General features: G+C 37.6%; 2 protein-coding genes across 7 annotated transcripts in view; both read right to left on the bottom strand.

Annotated features, from left to right (window-relative positions):
• Nucleotides 1-1,563: 1,563 nt before the first annotated feature.
• On the bottom strand, nucleotides 1,564-17,422 carry LOC145960429 (uncharacterized). 5 transcript variants are annotated; one of them, XM_083079892.1, is made up of 11 exons: nucleotides 17,282-17,422; nucleotides 16,045-16,238; nucleotides 12,900-13,528; nucleotides 11,562-11,724; nucleotides 10,675-10,842; nucleotides 10,485-10,568; nucleotides 9,950-10,177; nucleotides 9,322-9,525; nucleotides 8,801-8,992; nucleotides 7,233-8,653; nucleotides 1,564-6,067 (listed from the first exon to the last, which is right to left on the bottom strand). In XM_083079892.1, the coding sequence occupies exons 4-11, from the start codon at nucleotides 11,580-11,582 to the stop codon at nucleotides 5,365-5,367; spliced, it is 3,021 nt and encodes a 1,006-aa protein (XP_082936018.1). In that variant the 5' UTR covers nucleotides 11,583-11,724; nucleotides 12,900-13,528; nucleotides 16,045-16,238; nucleotides 17,282-17,422; the 3' UTR covers nucleotides 1,564-5,364. The 5 variants fall into 5 exon arrangements, with proteins under 5 accessions (XP_082936018.1, XP_082936020.1, XP_082936021.1 ...); XM_083079894.1 differs by having other exon boundaries at nucleotides 10,675-10,806; XM_083079895.1 differs by lacking the exons at nucleotides 11,562-11,724; nucleotides 12,900-13,528; nucleotides 16,045-16,238; nucleotides 17,282-17,422 and having other exon boundaries at nucleotides 9,322-9,700; nucleotides 9,778-10,568; nucleotides 10,675-10,739.
• Nucleotides 17,333-19,411, bottom strand: part of LOC145960441 (activator of basal transcription 1) — a 3,341-nt gene continuing 1,262 nt past the window's right edge. The window contains exons 2-5 of one of the 2 annotated variants that reach the window (XM_083079929.1): nucleotides 19,008-19,380; nucleotides 18,578-18,758; nucleotides 18,177-18,486; nucleotides 17,333-17,465 (exon numbers count right to left, since the gene is read on the bottom strand). In XM_083079929.1, the coding sequence (XP_082936055.1) occupies nucleotides 18,204-18,486; nucleotides 18,578-18,758; nucleotides 19,008-19,164 (621 nt within the window). In that variant the 5' untranslated portion in view covers nucleotides 19,165-19,380 and the 3' untranslated portion in view covers nucleotides 17,333-17,465; nucleotides 18,177-18,203. Of the gene's footprint in view, nucleotides 17,466-18,072; nucleotides 18,487-18,577; nucleotides 18,759-19,007; nucleotides 19,381-19,411 lie in introns of those variants that run through there. The other variant, XM_083079928.1, reaches the window with a different exon arrangement.

Genomic DNA, 19,411 nt, shown 5'->3' with positions numbered 1-19,411 from the left:
AACGACCAAGTTCACTCTTCTCTCTTTTTTGGTTTTGTAACGTTTATTATTCTACGTATAGCTATATTATTTTTACAGCAAAAAATCGTGCGATCTTATATAATATATCACTCACGATATTAATGATGGTAATAATAATAATAATAGTAATAATAATTGTATATATTCTGTAACATCCAACTACAAATAAGTTATACACTAACGGGTATGCCGGCTTGATTCCGCTCTTGTCGTACTCCCATTTTATCACGCGTTTAGCTTCGACCTATAAACGACGTTTTAATTAGAAGAGCACTTTTTTTTGAGACGGCATGAGTTTTGTATCGTTAATTTGTTTCGGGAAAGGAGACACAGAGCGAAATTGATTCCATTATATGCGCGCCCTAAAAATACACACGTAGATTGTCCGCAAGAGATTAAATGTAAGCGCCGATCAAACGACGGAGTTACCAGAGTTGGCTGGCTCGTTTTACACTCGGCTCGACAACTGAGTATATATTACTTGTAATAGTATCTAACTTAAGCATACTTGGACGAGCCCGAGCTCCATCCTAAGCGCAAAGTACGCGCGTTTTACCTCCCCAGCGCACACCAAGTAACATTTATATAATTAAATTTAATAATTAGAGATTTTTGGCTCAAGTAATCAAAAAATTAAAAAGAACGCGCGTTGGCTCTGATGCCATTTCCTTTTTAATTTATATAATTGCTATGTAACTGTTACATAACTGTTATATAACATATAACTGTTATGTAACAGTTATATTGTTGAGTGGGAAAATTATAACTAACAGTTATATAACTGTTTTTTGGTGTTTGCTGGGTTTCCTCGCTAAAAAAATACGGCTTCGTTGTTGTACAAACATCCTCTCGTAGTACGAAAGCTATTGTGCGACGTTTTCTCCCCAGCAAACACCAAATAACAGTTATGTAACTGTTAGTTGTAATTTCCCACTCAACAATATAACTGTTACATGTTATGTAACAGTTATGTAACAGTTACATAACATGTAACAGTTATATTGTTAAGTGGGAAATTACAACTAACAGTTATATAAATGTTACTTGGTGTTTGCTGGGTCTTTTCCCCTGTTTATTTTTTTCGCCTCCTTCTTTTTCGCACGATATAAATTTTTCTCCGCGAATTGATCTTACTTTTTGTTCCTCGAGCATCATCGCGACGATTGAAATTTCGAAACGATTCGCTCGTGTTGTGGCGCGCAATTATTACGCACCACGTGCATGGCAGTTGACGAATTCCGAAACGTCAAAGCTCTCCATCTATCTTACCTACGTTTCTAACGACGATCATTATTTCTTACTTTTAAGTGACGCAAAGCTTATACCTTATCACTGCCATTGCTGCGAAGGTTGTCTTATTTGAAAGCACGTCCCGTTCGATCTAACGTGAATTAATAAATATCGCGATCTCTTTTTCGAAATCGTCACGTCCAAACTACCCAGCAAACATCAAATAACATTTTTATAACTGTTAGTTGTAATTTCCCACTCAGCAATATAACTGTTACATGTTATGTAACATAATGTTACATAATATGTAACAGTTATATTACTGAGTGGGAAATTACAACTAACAGTTATATAAATGTTACTTGGTGTTTACTGGGTAAACGCTAGCTTCTTCGTCGACCTCGTCGCCCTGAGATTTTCAGAATGACCTCTCATCATGAGCTTTTTTTATTTCGTTTCAGCCCCGAGAAACGTCGTGAGAGCCGTAATTTTTACAGAGAAACAACCTTGAAATATGTATATCTTTATCGAAAATTTTAACTTTATATCAATACACTTGGACATGTATATCTATAAGGTCCAAGGCAACAAGTGTAAACCAAGGTTCGCGTGATCTCTCGATGCTTTTGAAACTCGGATCAATCTTCAAATCATTCTTTTCGTCACATTTAATCCAGCAAACACCAAGTAACATTTATATAATTGTTAATTATAATTTCCCACTCAACAATATAACTGTAACATGTTATGTAACTGTTATATAACATGTAACAGTTACCCAGCAAACACCAAGTAACATTTATATAACTGTTAGTTATAATTTCCAACTCAACAATATAAAAGTTACATGTTATGTAACAGTTATATTGCTGAGTGGGAAATTACAACTAACAGTTATATAAATGTTACTTGGTGTTTGCTGGGTATATTGTCGAGTGGGAAAAATTATAACAGTCATATAACTGTTATTTAGTGTTTGTTGGGAACTATCATATTCTTATTACATTTAATATCACGGGCTGAAACGATTAAATTATCACATGTCATTGACGACGTATCATTGAAGTCCCTAACTGGGACGTAATGTCTACTCGGATTGCCTTCAAATTGATCGAGAAATTAATAAGTAAAAGAAGGTATGCGCAAGACAACTGCATATTTACGAAGCAGCCTCGGTAGCGACTTTCTTCACATCACCTTAAGCCCTAGAATCGCATTAATTCCTATGCTTGTTTTTTTTAATCTTAGAATTATGGATCTAAAGTATATAAATACGACGAAGGCATATGTCGGTAAATGCATGTGCGTGCGTGTGTGTACGTGTGTGCGTATGGTTGAAAGTGGAACATTTATCAAAAACTCAGCGATTGTGGTCGTTAGGTGCCGAATAAACACTCGCACCTGATACAATAATAATAATAATAATAATAATATAATTGCCGCGTGCAGTGTATTATAATTGAGCTATATCGCTTAACATCAAATTTACACCTCGCTTTATATATTATATATCGTCCTTAGAAAATACATAACTCGATACCGCTCGATGGATTCGCACGTGAACTGGTTTCGTCAAACGAACAACCGCGAAGAAAATAGATGATCGATTCAAGAGGGATTGACAGAAATACGTTCCATGAAAAATCAAATCGTCAAACTGTTCAATTTCGCATTTTCGAAAAATATTAATAATTTTTCTCTCCATTTTCCTATCATTTTTATTTCCTTTTTCTATCAAGTGAAGAATTTGAAAAAAGGACTTGATGATTTGTTCTACCTTTTTTTAAAAAAAGAAAGACAATAACTTTTTTTTTTTTTGAGGAAGATAATAACTTTGGGCTGATGGAACGAATCTTTGAAAATCCTCACTACTTTATCCATTTTCCCGTCTCGGTTATAATTTATAACAACTAGTAACAAGTGAAATATTTTCGTTCGATTCGTCGTTTATGCTCAAGATGTTCGCACGATGATGAAGACTTGAGAGGAGACCGGAAATGTGGATGCTTACATCGTTACACGCATCCGGTGGGTATCTTTCGTTACACAACATTTAAGGTCGTAAGTTCTCTGCCCATTTTACGTAGACAAATTACAAACAGCTCGGAGACAGATGATTGTAATTAACGTTAATAGAAAAATGAAGACACTTAAAAGTCGAACAATATGGAGTCTTATCAAATCTTTTTTTAGATTTATATCCATTAGCCACGTGGAATATATCCCAGCAAACACAGAATATTGCAGCAACATTGCTGCAATGTTGTAATATTGCCGCAACATTGCTGCAATGTTGTAATATTGCTGCAATATTATGTGTTTGCTAGGATACTTCCCAGCAAACACCAAGTAACATTTATATAATTGTTAGTTGTAATTTCCCACTCAACAATATAACTGTTACATGTTATATAACTGTTATATAACATGTAACAGTTACATTGTTAACATGTAACATTTACATAACACATAACAGTTATATTGTCGAGTGGGAAATTATAACTAACAGTTATATTGTCGAGTGGGAAATTATAACTAACAGTTATATAACTGTTATTTGGTGTTTGCTGAGTTAATATGTAACTAAATCGCTCGACTGGAATGTACGAAATGGTCTCGATGACAAAACTTAAGCGGGTCGGATCCACTAAACGTTGCTAACCGACAATCTAAAGAATCGTTGCTCTTGGCCGCAACTCGCGATAGCCTGCATACATAATTGACTCGACATTTTGTATAACAGCGTATAACGCCTAATAGTAAATTGCGCGTTAACTTTCGAATTGGCTTGGCTAAATTAGCGAGGCACGTCGTCCCGAAAAATTAATTGTACTTGGACTTGCTTCCAAGGCGCGATCGCTTCGCTTATAGCATATTCGTCTATTCTGAAGCTCTTCTACGCTTTCGATCGCTCGAGTGCGATCGTTCGGCAAAGCCGTTCGGTAACTTTGCGATTTTAATTAGACGCAAAGCACGCGTAACGCTAAACGCGCGGACGTCTTCTTCGAGTTCTACCCGAGATCCGCGAAATCTCGTCTAAACTGTCGTGGTCCTCTTGCGAAGAATGCCATCTTTAAGCGAAGGCGCAAAGGGCAATAGCCCGCATTGGAATGTCTCTTTGAAAAAACCGCACGACCCGTTTGCGTGTTAACTGGTTTTAACTCGAAAGTAGTAGGACGGATACTTACAATACAAATATATAGCGTGGAACGAAGGAGTAACAATTTTAAGGCTGAGTCGAAACCGACTGGAGTCTGGATTAGCTAGAAACCCCACAATCGGCGACTCGCTGTTTCCTAAATACATTACAGTCCCATTTATAATATTGTAGACAGACTAGGAAAACTCGCAATCTTCTTATCTAGAGGCGAACAACGCACCGATCACTTTGGTTAAACGCGCGAACTCTGATTTAAAGAAATTTGATTGTATCTTTGTGGAAAATTAACAACTTCTGATGTATAGTTGATGTTACAGTTATAAACTTTAGGAATTTGCGACGAGATAAGAGAGTATTTTGTCTTCGTTAATTTTGCGTAAATCTCACTTTAGCGGAATTTTCATTCAATGTTCATGATCATCAAAGTATTATACCCAGCAAACACCAAATAACAGTTATATAACTGTTAGTTATAATTTCCCACTCAACAATATAACTGTTACATGTTATGTAACTGTTATATAACATGTAACGGTTATATTGTCGAGTGGAAAATTACAACTAACAATTATATAAATGTTACTTGGTGTTTGCTGTTAATCTACAATATTATCCAGCAAACACCAAATAACAGTTATATAACTGTTAGTTATAATTTCCCACTCAACAATATAACTGTTACATGTTATGTAACAGTTATATAACATGTAACGATTATATTGTCGAGTGGGAAATTACAATTAACAATTATACAAATGTTACTTGGTGTTTGCTGGGTAATATTGTAGATTAATAGCGAATAAAAATATTTAGTTTTCTTTTTAAATTTTGCTAGAAAACAAAAAGTCATGTTTCCTCGCTGCGAAGTTGACGCAGCACTTTATACAGCAGAAAGGTCAATCGCGATCTAATCGAGATCGGTGCGTTCGATCGCCCGAGAACAAGTACGCTCGTTACAACGACGTCTCCATGCTGAAATTCGCTCGCCTAAGGTCGTTCTCGGCTCTATAATCCTCCACCCTGCCTGTGAAGCTGCGCCGGAAGTTTCTGTCGGTGTGAACGAGCTTCGGACGCCGTTCCCTGAACGATCCAGGCCTCAAACCAGGCCGGTGCGAGTTCAACTGGTGTCTCCTATCTGGCGTGTAAAAGTCGGCTGGACGTCCCTCGTAAGACCTCATGTCGTCGTACTCGTTGGAGCTCGTCGACCATCTCTTTGCACGCTCGGAGGGCAGTCCTCCATAGGGAGGAGGAAGAGCGGCGTCGTTCCGGTAAGCTCGCGGCGGCGGCAGCGGCGGCGTCTCGTCGACCCTGACACGGACGTCCACGTTCGCGTCCATGGTGGTCGACGGGCTCCTGGTCTGCAAGAGAAATCGAAGATCCCTCTCGTGACGATACGAGGGATGGGCGACGCGCGCTGGATACGCGACAGCATCGGCTCGGAATGGCTCGACCGGGACGCATCCTGTTCCCCGTTCCCCGATGTAGGCGTCCGGGACGCAGCGCCCTGGAGTGTCCCGGATGGCCGGTGATCGGCTCGGACGAGCGGAATCTTCTCTACCGGTGTATTCCATGGAGTTTCCGATCGGTACGATATTCTTGCCTCCAAAAGGATCGCCGGGGAAGACCTCTTGTATCGGACTGGCGAAAATGAGCGTCCTACAAAGACGGACATTGATTTATTAGATTTATTTGCTTGAAGTGCACGTTTATTAGAGTTAGGACGATCGAGAGAGATGCTGTTTTCTGACTTGGAAATGGGACTACGAATGTCACCGACCGGCTCAAATCGATGGTATTCGTCGCCCTATCCACAAGGAACTATTGCCTCGACTCCAAATCATACATGTCATAAATATTGATCCTCAACTTGGCAAAAATCAAAGTATGAGGAAAATCAAGATTTTTTATTTCTCTTTCAATTTATAACTTTAGATAAAACTTTTTATATAAATTAGAAAAATGAATCTCAAAAAATATATGAATAATAAAAAATATAATTAAAAATATATAATTAAAAATACATAATAAAAATATATAATTACATAATTAAAAATATAATTAAATATACATAAATATATATAATTAAAAATATAATTAAATTATATATAATTATATGTAATGCATGATACAAAATATAATTAAATAATTATAATGAAATAATTATATTTAATTACAATTATTTAATGATAATTAAATAATTATAATTAAATAAAAAAGAAAACTTGGAGAGAGAAGAATTTTTAAGAATTTAAAAATGCGAGTAGAAAAGATTGCAAGTCTGAATGAAAAATACAATGGCGTATATGAAATATATCGCCAAGTTTGAAAAATTAATAATGATATATATAAGATAATTACCAATTAATAAGCCACAACACACGCCATTATGCGATGAGAGCAAGCAGAAACAAAATTCAGCATAATATTCATTATTAATAAGCAATAAATAATCAATATTAATAATAATCGATAAATCTTGCTTACATAAATTTTGTTGCTATCCCAGCAAACACCAAGTAACATTTATATAACTATTAGTTGTAATTCCCCACTCAACAATATAACTGTTACATGTTATATAATAGTTATATAACAGTTATATAACTGTTACATAACATGTAACAGTTATATTGTTGAGCGGGAAATTATAACTAACAGTTATATAACTGTTTTTTGGTGTTTGCTGGCATTATTGCAAAGAATACGAATGCACATATAGCGATAGAAAGCGAAAGAGCAAGAGAGAAAGAGACGCCAACATTTATTTAAAAAAATAGCGTACTACGAATAAAATTAATATAAAGATAACGACAAGACTTACCTGGTGCTCTCTCGTTTTTGATCGTAGACAGAATACATTTTGTCTCTTGGCATAAATTCCTCGAACGACGGCATCCTTCTTCTGGGATTCAATCTTTCCCTCGAGCGCGGGCCCTTCTCGCTTCTGCCGACTGGACTCTGGACGCACTCGATACCTTGGTTGACAAGCTCCTGATCAGCGAGATTCTGAAACTCGTCCGCGGTCACTAACGTGTACCTTCGCCTGTTCTGCTTCAGAATCGATTTCAGGCAGAAGTACGTCCTCGAGTCGGGCAGCTTCCAGCAGGCCTCGTTCGACATGGGATTCACCATGATCCTGCTGCGCGGCTCGAGCTTCGGGATGGTGCCGTTGCTGCTCACGTTCCTCGGCGAGACACTCGGGTCGTCGAGGGAGAAGGAACGGTGATGGGCTAGAGAGGGTGGCAGCCTTCTATGACGTTCGGGAAAATGCAATCTCTCGCTCGGAAGAGTCCTCTCTGCCACATTGAAGCCGGCTCTGCCGCCTCCCGTTAGTTCCTCCTCGTTCTCCAGGATGTTCTCCAGACTCCTAACATTTCCATTCGGAAACGCGACCGCCGGTTCCGCTCGCGATCGCAAGTTTGGCTCGGAAATGTCGCGGGGTATAGGCCCCACGTGTTCCCTCTCGTACGTTACGCCGGATATGAGGTCTGCTGATGAAGTGAACGTTTGCGAGCTTGCAACGGATTTATTTCTCGCGACCACGCGAGGAAGGGGGACGTCCGTGTTGATCGTTTGCGTGCTGGTGGAGATTCTGCCGCAGCTGCCGCACTTGCTCGGAGATGCTCCGGCTTGAAGATTGTCCATGGAATGGGGCATCACGTTTCCGGGAGGATGTAACCGGCCGTCAGCCGTCGTCCGTAGCGTTGCTATTTCGCTCTCGAAGGCATCGCTAGCGATACTCGTCGGCGGAACACCTGGAGGCAGCTCGCTGCTGGCCGCAATTTCAACGTAACTGCGCTCGTCCCTCAACTCATAATCGTTCGCGTTCCCGTGACACGGGCATGGGCAGTGACACTCGCACGGCATCGGCGGTAGCGCCTGTCTAGTCGGATCGTTCGCGTTGCAAGGGGGATGCGTCACATCGCTCGGGACGACGTTTGCGGCAACGGTACTCGCCGCGATCGCGTTCCGATGATCATGTTCGGCGCGCTCGTAGAGAAGCGCCTCGGAGTAGCTGGGTACCATGTCGGTCGCGACATCAACCTCTCGTCGTTGCGCCTGCCAATTCTCCTGATTTCGCTCCGGTCCGTCGTTACGAGGCGTAGCGGGATCCATCAGCAACGCCTCGCTGTAACTAGGCGCCAACATGTAAGAGCCTGGCTGGCTCAGCTGGCTCATGGACGCGTGGATGGGTTCGCCGGAAGTAGGTGTGTCGTAATTCACGCCGAAGAGCTTGGTGACCTGACAGAGAACTTTTGTATATATTTCCACTGGACTTGATCGCAATTTTCATATTGAAAAAAATTCTGTCCGATACTACGGTTATTGGAAACTGTCAATACCAAGTCAATCGTGCAAGATGCAACGATTAATTTCCTTCTTCTTTACCTGATAATCGGCATATTGCGTTTTATATTCGATGATCACCCTCAGCGGCCAGCTGAGCAACAAGGCGCTCAGACACCAGTAAATGTAACGATTCGTGAACCAGGGATTACCAAGAACGGCGACCAGCATCGTGTTGACGTTATATCCGAGATCAAGACCCTCCCTCATTTCCATATAATCGTCGCTGAGTTCCTAAAAAGACAAGTGTACATTATTTCTTTCATTATAAAAATTTTCTACATAAAGTTACCTACCCAACAAACACCAAATAACAGTTATATAACTTTTAATATATAACTTATAATTGTTAGTTATAATTTTCCACTCAACAATATAACTGTTACATGTTACGTAACTGTTATATAACTGTTATATAACATGTAACAGTTATATTGTTGAGTGGAAAATTACAACTAACAATTATATAACTGTTACTTGGTGTTTGCTGGGTACATTAATTATGAGAAACGAAAATCCAAGTTTTTGATAAGGATAAAGCCGGTTGTCGCTTATTTTCGTACTTGTTCGGCGAAGAATCGCGATCGAGCCTCCTCGAATTCCGTGGCGGACCTTATGTTGGAAAATGCGAAGCCCTTGGTGAGCATAATCTTCGTGATCGGTATCTTCGGCTCGAGTATTAATTCCTTGCTGATGTCCTTCACTCCGCAATAGTCGTAGTAGTAGTGGGAGGTGGCCGAGTGTGTGTTCACCCTCTCGTAATAGACCTGCGGAGGAGCGAGCCGGGAGGGTCAGGGGGAGAGGGAGATTCGTCGGGCGCGTCCTTAACCCTTTCGCTATCGCGACATCGCTGTTACTATGCAATTGCAATATGCAGAAACGGAATATCTACATCTGCGATTTTTATCGAACTGCCTCTTTATCTAGAGGCTTGTCAAAATACTGAAACAGATAGGGTATCAGAACATCACCTTGAAATAGGTGGATCTCTATTATACGACTGATGCAAAACAACGTACGTGTTACAGATGTATTGTTTCGGATATCTTACGCTCTATATAAATCTTTCGCGTCTCTTTTTTAGATAACTTTCAGAAGGATTTCGCGGATGCCTGGAAACGTTGGCGGAAGGGTTGGAAGAGGAGCGCTAAAGGTCCGATGAAGCCGAATGAGGCCGCGTGGATGCGTCACCTGCGTCGTGGTATAATTATCCCCGTTCCTGTAACGCGTGATCTGCCGTTTCCTGCGCACGTAGTGGTAGGAAACGGCTTTCCACCATATCCTCGGCTGTGCCATCTTTAGCTGCGTCAATTTGGATAGCACGCTGTCCTGGCTCTCCGCATGCAGTAGATCGATTCTGATCGGCGAATGATAGCACTCCACCAGATAAACCAGATACAGCATCCCCATAAATGCCACCTGTACGACAAACAGAGAGAGAGAAAGAGAGAGAGAGAAAGAGACAGAGGGAGAGAGGAGGAGAGAGAAAGAGACAAAGGGAGAGAGGAAGAGAGAGAAAAGAGGGTAGAAGAGCCGCTGGAGCGGCGTGGCATGCATCCAAGCGTGCGTAAAGAGAGGAGGAAGAGAAGCAAGAGGGAAGTCGATATTACTTCGAGTGATAAAAAAAAAGACAACGTACCCGGTCGATTCATAGTATATGGGGAGAAAAAGCGGAAAGAGTGCCTGCTCTTTTTGTTTCTCGCTTTCCATTTCGAGTGTTACATACCGGAATATATATGTAGCCGTCGTCGCAGGGCGACGAGATGTGCCTGGTGCTCCTGATGGGGAACTTGGTATAGTTGACCATGATCTGTGGAAGAAGAGAGGAGGAGTTTTCAGCGTTTTTTTTTTGCAGGATCGTAGAAAGGAATTTCTTCAAGTATCGTGACGCGAGATAGATCAGTCTTGTCACGTACCTTGGTAACGTTGGCGCATCGGCACCACGTCACTGCCGCGAGACAACCGTATATAAGCACAGTCAGCACCAAACATTTGCAGTTGGGCTCTTTTTGTAGCGCGCCGCACAACGTCTGGGGCACCGGTCGCTGCTGAGGGTGAAAGATTAATGTGCAGGGGTTCGTTAGCTATTGAGAGGGTGGAAAGCGCTTATTAGAAATTAATGCTCGGCTAATGGATAGCGTAACGTTTCAATAAAATTGCCAATTTTGCTTCGGATGTCTTCAATATGTGCCATGTTATAGATCCGATATTATTAATCTTTCTTCTATTATTTTTAATCTGTATCGATAAAAGAGACTATCTTTTTGAATCTTTGAATTCAAATAAATCTGGAATCTTTTATATCGTATCAAATTGATAATTTTTATAAATATTAATATCTCTTTCATTTATTCAGAATAAATAACACTATTTTATCTGACAAAATTTTATAGTAATGTATTACGGTTATAAAATACTTCTTGATTAAATGGAACGAAACGTATTTTCATTAGGAAAATATGTGCATATTAATGTACATGCATATTAATTCTTTTCAGATTCAACCCAGCAAACACCAGGTAACATTTATATAATTGTTAGTTGTAATTTTCCACTCAACAATATAACTGTTACACGTTATGTAACTGTTACATAACTGTTATATATTGTTACATAACATGTAACAGTTATATTATTGAGTGGAAAATTATAACAAACAGTTATATAACTGTTATTCTTCTAATATTCTTCTTCTAGTTTTGCTCCAAGAGTCAACAAATTCCGAGCAACTAATTGGAATCAATTTCATACGACGTTTGGATTGATTGTAGAGGGGAAGGGGTTCCGGCATTCGCCAACGTACTTCCTCGTTTTCCCGATTCATCGTGATCGTGTTACCGAGCAGGCTTCTCCTCAAATTGGACGATTATATCAGACGTCAGAGACGAAATTGCGTCATTTCAGCGCCGTAGTACGTCACCCTTCTCGTTCACTCTTCGTCGAATAGGAAGCACCCTCCTGCGATCCTACGGTATCACGATAATAGTCTATTATTCTTCTCTCCCATTGAAAGACTTTTACGTTGAAATTATATCGGAAAACCGCGCGATACCGTCATATTATCCCAGCGAGCACCAAATAACAGTTATATAACTGTTAGTTATAATTTTTCACTCAACGATATAACTGTTACATGTTATATAACAGTTACATAACATGTTTACAAACTACAACTGAGCAATATATAAATGTTACTTGGTGTTTGCTGGGATTCATTATGAATACGTACGAGCTTTCTGTCGGAGAGACAGCTTTTGCAAGCAAATTGCCCCGTCTGAAAATGATTTATGTCGACATCTCGATATTCAATGGAATCCGATACAAAATACATAAATTCTTTCACCGCAAAATTGGCCGCTACGGAAATTTTTCTCCACTTCAACCAAGTCGAATGAACGAGCAATGCTTCAAAAATTGCGGATATTTTTTTTTTTTACTCAATTTCTTTTTATTTCGGGATTTTTTCAGAAGCTGCGCGTTGTGAGAGTCGAAGCGATCGAGGTTTATCGACGTTTCGAATGGGAGAAATAATAGCACCCACGTGTTTACGCGGGATTCGCCCATTAATTTATGTAAAGATTACAAAATCAATCGCTCAGCAATTTGGCTATCACGCATATCGAGGTTGAAATTAATCTGGCCTCGTTAAACGTTCACGTCTTCACGGATATTTTGCAAAAAGCATAAGCTGTACATAAGCTTGGAAAAGGGCATTCTGGTGCTAATGACTGCGGAATGTCAGCGGTGCAACGTGCGAAAATTCCTCCGCGTGCAACGCCACTTTTCCGATATATTAAAGGTATTCGAGCATTATTAATGCAGACTAATGTAAGAGCAAAAAAGATTTTGCTCGCGATCAAAATAATTAGCTGGGCAAACGCGAGCGTCATGCAATTCCTATAATTGCTTTTGAATATTAAACGCAATCATATATGAACATAAAATATTTTACACTATCTATCGACTATAGATCCATTTTCCTAATCAGTTTTGCCACAAGTTGAGCTTGTGAAGCGTGTTTATTATCGAAGAGAAATAAAAAAACATCAAAAGAGAGAGATAGGGAGACGTATACACGTCGTGCAAGTTATACATGTCATGTGTGTGTCCGACACATGCGGCTTGCATACGATTATCGTACTTTACCGCCACTTTGGGGGACATCTGGACGACATTCGCCACATCCTTGCGTCGCGTGCCGCGCGACGCGACAATCACAAGACTCCCACGTACATATCCTCGGCGAATTCCGGAGGACCTACCCCACTTCCTCACATCGGAGCAGCCCCGCTGGGGTGGAAAATTATCGAGTGCGCCGATATATATCCGCGCGCTCCCAGCACCCCTAAGTTTGCAGCGCGTCACCGCGAGGCATGGGTGTGGATCCGCTCCCAGGAAACGTGCCGCGATCACTGCTAAGCGGCTCCACCGAACGGAGCGTCCCCGCGGCGGCGCCCCGACTGACAGACGGGGGTGGCTCGGGGGATGCTTGGCGCCGACGTCGGTGGGGATGCTCTGCCTGGCATCGCTCGCGTCGCTCGCGCGCGCTTGCCTCGTCCTCTTCCTCGTCCTGAATCCTTGCCCGACTCGACGACGTCCGCACGCGCGAGCGTCCGCGACTAGGCTCTCCGAGACCTTGAACAACCGCCTCCCCCGATGACTCGTCTATTAACGAGAGCGCTTACGAAGGTCGTCGACGGCGCCGCTTTCCGGACAAGGGCCATCAATTATGCGAATGACATTGGCTTCAGGTTTTCTCGCCCTCCATGGCTACCTCCAAGAGAGAGAAAGAGACAGAATTAGAGATAGAATTAGAGATAGAATTTTATAACTGGAAATTCCATGACTATATAGAGTTATAAAATGAGATTCTTTGCGCGACCAAGTTCTACATTTTTGGAATTGACGTTTGCGCGAGGATACAGCCCAGCAAACACCAAGTAACATTTATATAACTGTTGGTTGTAATTTCCCACTCAACAATATAACTGTTACATGTTATGTAACTGTTACCTAAGCGTTATATAACTGTTATATAATATGTAACAGTTATATTGTTGAGTGGAAAATTACAACTAACAGTTATACAGGGTCTCCCATTTTAATCGATCACCCCGAATAACTTTTTTAATTTTGATTGTAGAAAAAAACGTTTCAGACAAAAGTTATATGGTTTCAAGGCGGACATAAGATGATGACAATTATTTGACCTTGGATGGTCTTTCGAAGAAAAAATATGTAATTTGCAATTAACAATTACATATTTTTTCTTAAAAATAACTATGCGTTTTCATTACACCGATTGATTCCTCTCATTATTTTGTACATAAAAGTATTGAGGTAAGATAATCGAAAAATGAATATTTTACAAGATATTTTACGGTTTATGTAAAATTAAGAAATGATTTCAAGCCTTATAACTCAAAAAGTACTTGAGGGAAAAATATTTTATTATAGTGTTTTGGAAAGCCCTCGAGATAAGCTACAAGAATATGCAATAAAAAATAGAGTTCCATTTAAAAAATTGACGGTGACCTTCAAATGACTCTCCAAGGTCAAATCATTGCCATCATCTGATGGCCCTCTTCAAAACATATAACTTTTGTCTGAAACATTTTTTTCTACAATCAAAATTAAAAAAGTTATTCGGGGTGATCGATTAAAATGGGACACCCTGTATAACTGTTATTTGATGCTTGCTGGCAGCACATTTTATAATTATACAAAATCGCGATATTTTTAAATCGTAAAATTAGAAAGACTGATACTTTGGATATTTATACATATCGCTAAAAAAAGCTCACAAACTATCAGGAATGTCTTGTTTGAAATTTCTCTTTTTGAAACTTTGACTCGAATGTTTCGCATCGTGAATATGACGCAATACTTAGTCCAAGGATCGATCGAGCCGTGTTAATTAATTAGCTAAAGTTACAAGGTTCAATTAAAATTACAACGTTCTGCTTCGTGAGCTTCCAAGTTTCAATTCTCAAGGCGCTCCTCCGTTTTCCGGTTTCGCGGCGTCAGAAGTTTTATTCCCAAAGATTTCATACGAAGGGATTGTGAATCACACGTGTCGCTTCAATTTGAATAAAATTTTCAGGAAATGCTTTCCAAGATGTGTCTTGTAAAGTTCTTATTTCTCCAGAGTTCTTTCCGCACAGAAAAAAAGGACATTCTTGTTTTGAAAATATATCTAGTTTTGATCCCGGCTTTTCATCAATTTGGATATATTATTATTTGCAAAATAAGATGCTTTATTAATCTCGGTTACGAGGCTGATTTTTTGCGCTTTCATCGCCTGACTTATTCCTGTAACCGACAACATTCTGTTTTTCTCCATCTTTTTCTACACAGCTCCGATCTGTGTTTGGGAGCACAGATGAGTAACATGCGGACCCGCAGGCATTGCCACAGCTTGACTCATTTTTATATTTGCGAAATACTTAGTTTTTATGTATATCTTAATTCGATTGTAAATTTTTATTTTTATTACTTAAATTTTGATCCGACTGTAATTTCATGTTCGTTAGCAATTTTTTGACGACTCCGAGTTTGACTTTGCGTTATGATTCTATTTCTTTTGCAATTTTTTTAGAATACTTTGTTTCTTTTAATAGCATTGAAAAAGATCCAGAGAGGATCGAAACGTTTGCGTTTACTTTTGTATTGATTATTGCGACTGTTTATTCTTTCTTTCGCTAAAACAATATTATGTCTGTAATTTAATACATCATTAAATTATTTTTTATTTTGTGTTTTGCGTCGACCATCAACGCTTGTGGTTTGTTTGCCTTGTCACTATCAGTTCGTTGATTCTTATCTTTGTAACCACTTTTAATTAATATTTTTTCTTTTAATATCTAGTTTTAACATGAAAATCTTGAAATGAGATTATATTGCGTTAATTAAAGAAAAATATAATTGCGTGAATAATTGCTTACTTAAATGAAGCCATTTTATATAGTTCAATCAAGAAAAATATATTCTCATGATTTAAGATTTAATTTTTTCGAATGGAAAAGAAACAATGTTAGATAGAAAGTAACATTTTTAAATCAAGGATTATAATTTTCTTAAAGTAGAATTAAATAATTATATATTCTTGAGGTGACAATTGCAATATTAAAATAAGACTATAATATTGTTGAAATTCAAAATTATTAAATTCTTCCAAGAAGATTATAAATTGTTGCATATATATGAAACAATGAACGCGTTAGTTTAAGTATATAAATTTTGATTTGACACTCTTATTTTTTTTTCTGTGCGGAAGCTGTATCTACCTATCATAAGGCAAGGGAAGTTGTGCAGTGTGACATCGACCCTAAAAGTCGTGATTTTCGTCCTGTTATCTCGTCCTTCCTATAGTTATCGCGGGAACTACAGCTATGCGGGATAAAGACGCGCGTTTTGGCGCCGTCTCGACGGGTATCTATTGATTGCAATTTGAGATGCTGGCAGGAGAAGGGGACGCGATCTGGAAAACAATAACTCAATTCATTAGCAATGAAGCGTCAAACAATCTAAATATCATCCCAGCAAACACCAAGTAACATTTATATAATTGTCAGTTGCAATTTCCCACTCAACAATATAACTGTTACATGTAATGTAACTGTTACATAACTGTTACATAACATGTAACAGTTATATTCTTGAGTGGGAAATTATAAATAATAAATTTGGGAAATTATAAATAAGTTATATAACTGTTATTTGATGTTTGCTGGGATTAATTATTTATATATTATTCCATATATTGGGAGTTTTTAAAAAGAGATTACATTTTTTTAACTTAATTTGTTCAATTTTTACAGAGCTAGGAAATTAAAAAAAATATCTATATTTATTACCCTCAATATATTTTTAAACATATATGTTAAAGATATTAAAACATTTTTTCTATTCACATTTGACATTTAATTACATGACGCCTTAATCGAGAAATAATGAAACAAAATCAAAGTATTAAATTCAATTTCCGATTTCGAAAATCAGAAATAGAATTTCTCAAATATATCTACATATTTTACAGGGAAATCTTGGTTCTTGTATTCACCTTCACTGCGAGAAATTCTCGCGATAAATTGCTCGCTAGATTTGACAAATGACGATAATGTATACGCCCAGTTTAAACAGATAGATCGGCTTTAACATTATTTATGAAAGTACCGAGAGATCTAGGAAGCTGCACTGACACCCTTTAAACGATTTGACCTTATTTTTTCAGAGTAATCAATAGGCGAGGGTTCTACTAATAAATACTTAGACAAATCGATAAGTAAGCAGGATCAACAAAGTGTCGTCTAAATAAATTTGCGACGAAATATATATATATATATATATATATATATATACCGTATGTGTTTAGACATGCGCGTATGTAATTTTGCGAGCGCGAGATTTATTTTATTTACGCGCGTACTTTCTTAATTGCCACAAAATAATTTATTTCTTATAAATTTAGGCGAGTAAGAAAATAAATGCATCAAAAAAAAGGGACAACGCGAGTCAACTTACCACGTTTAATGTAATTTCTACTACTTTGGAAGCCGGCCAAACCCGCATTCTGTCTATAGATTGATTCTTCAGAGCCGCCGTATGCATATATGTATATCAATTGATTTTGAGGATATTTATATGCAAAGGATGGTGTGTGGGATATCTTGGAATAAATTTGTTTAGGTCCTCTTATGTCTAACACCTGCCAAATGATACAAAAAAGCTAGAAATTTCTTAATATAAAATAAAGCTTATTATCGCTCGAATTTCCATACACGTACATTTATATGACCGAAATTTAAATGTTATTTCGTAAAAAGTGCTGAATCAGTTACTGAAGCATTGTTTGATTAAAATCGATGTATATGTACATTAAAAGATTTTACATGCATAAAAGATCTTTTATTGTACAGTATATATATATGTAATGTTTTTGCACATGTTATAATTTTAATTGCAACAATACACTAAATTATGTAGTCAAAATCAAACAATGCGCTTCAAGAAATATTTACCAAAATATATAAAATAATATTTTATTTATGTTAACCTAAATATCTATTATTTTTACTAAAAATAAATGTCATTCAGCATTAAAAATTTAATTTAATGTAATTTTGTTTTCATTATAACAAAAGAAAATGTTTAGAAGTGATTTTTCTTGAGATTTAATTTTTTTACAATACGAATAAAATTCTATTATATAATAAATTAATATAATTTTTCTTTGTGATAAATGTAATTTCTTATTAATGAATGCCACATGTATAGAATAAATAAAATTATTTATATAACTTGGGGTTTTTATAAAAAAAAAATTATAAAAAAATGAGTTTTATTATAAAACAATTTAACAATTCATGTTCCTCTGTAGACTTAATCATTATAAACATGTTATATAGTTGTACAATACCTATATATACACACTGAATTTATAATTTTATCCAAATATCGATTTAAGAAATTCTGTCCTATCTTCCGCATCCATCTTTTCTGCTTTTCTATTTCTTATCTCACTATCAGTGTCTCTTTGTTTAACTTCAGGCAATTCGAAAGTCGTTTCCTCTCCTTGTTTTTGCTTCTTAACTAATTTCTTACTCCTATCCACATTATGCGAGAAGAAGTTAACTTCTCTCTTAGCTTGTGCTATTTCAGTCAAAAGTCTCTGTTTATGTACAGCACGTTCGTATGCTAAGCGCTCACTCAAGTGAATCCATTTAAATCTGAAAGTATAATATAAATAATGACAAATAATATTAATTATATATAGATAACAAAGATAATGAAATATATTTTTTTGTTTTCGATGCTCACCTAGGCAAGTACTTTATATTCCATATAACATCAAAGAACCTGCTTTTCTTTCTAGTTGATATTTGAGTGTTGTTTAAGGTTGCAGTTACAAATTTTGCTACCTTCTTGCTTTCAAACTCTACCCAACCTTCAGTGAAATGCTTGATTGCTTTTCTCCGCTTCTTTTTCACCGATTGTGCCTCTAAAACATTTTGATATCTTAAATAAAATACAGCTTTTGTGTATATATTATATATAATCACATGTACAAGAATATATATATATAAATATATGTATTGAAAAATAAAATAATTTTTAATTCTTATTTTTCTCAATATTTGAAAATTATTTTTTTACATTTATATCAAACGGTTTTTTTAATCGCAAAAATAAAGTTAAAATTATTTATAATTAATGATATATTTAAAGAAAAGTAGAAACACAAACTAACCATTTTCGTCCAGTTGTAAATACACTCTGTCCACTTTGCCATAAGCCGAGAATATCTCTCGAATCATTGTGACATTCATATATTTCGGGATTGTTGACAAATATATTATTCCTCTTTTAACTTTCTTGCCGGGTTTTACTACATTGTTCGTCTCCATGATAATATTTTTCAGAACGTGTATCTCAATTTGAAGAAAAACTAGCGAAAACTTTAGAAAAACGTGAAAGCCGGGGGGGGAGGAGGAAGAGCGAGCTTCAGCGCCACCTGTCTTCAAACTTGGACGCGAGCGAACTAAAATCAATCACGTGACAAGAAGACCGATATGTTGAAAATTATGCGCGCGATGTTCGTTCCCCTTATCTCGTATCACAATCTGTCAAATAAATATTAATTCAATCTCTATT

Source organism: Camponotus vicinus, unplaced genomic scaffold, assembly GCF_025532165.1.
Source record: "Camponotus vicinus isolate PSW18456_S1 unplaced genomic scaffold, iyCamVici1.0 SCAF_10, whole genome shotgun sequence".
Classification (NCBI taxonomy): domain Eukaryota; kingdom Metazoa; phylum Arthropoda; class Insecta; order Hymenoptera; family Formicidae; genus Camponotus; species Camponotus vicinus.
Note: the sequence above shows the minus strand (reverse complement) of the source record. Positions and strands in the feature narration are given on the sequence as shown.

What these genes read in the sequence shown, in the direction of transcription:
- LOC145960429 (XM_083079891.1), bottom strand. Translation starts at nt 10,468, where the DNA reads ATGGAAAGCGAGAAACAAAAAGAGCAGGCACTCTTTCCGCTTTTTCTC. An exon ending in CGCGATTCTTCGCCGAACAA is followed by an intron (nt 8,993 to 9,321) that starts GTACGAAAATAA and finishes TTGTCTTTTTAG; the next exon opens with GAACTCAGCGACGATTATAT. An exon ending in CAAAAACGAGAGAGCACCAG is followed by an intron (nt 6,068 to 7,232) that starts GTAAGTCTTGTC and finishes CCGTCTTTGTAG; the next exon opens with GACGCTCATTTTCGCCAGTC.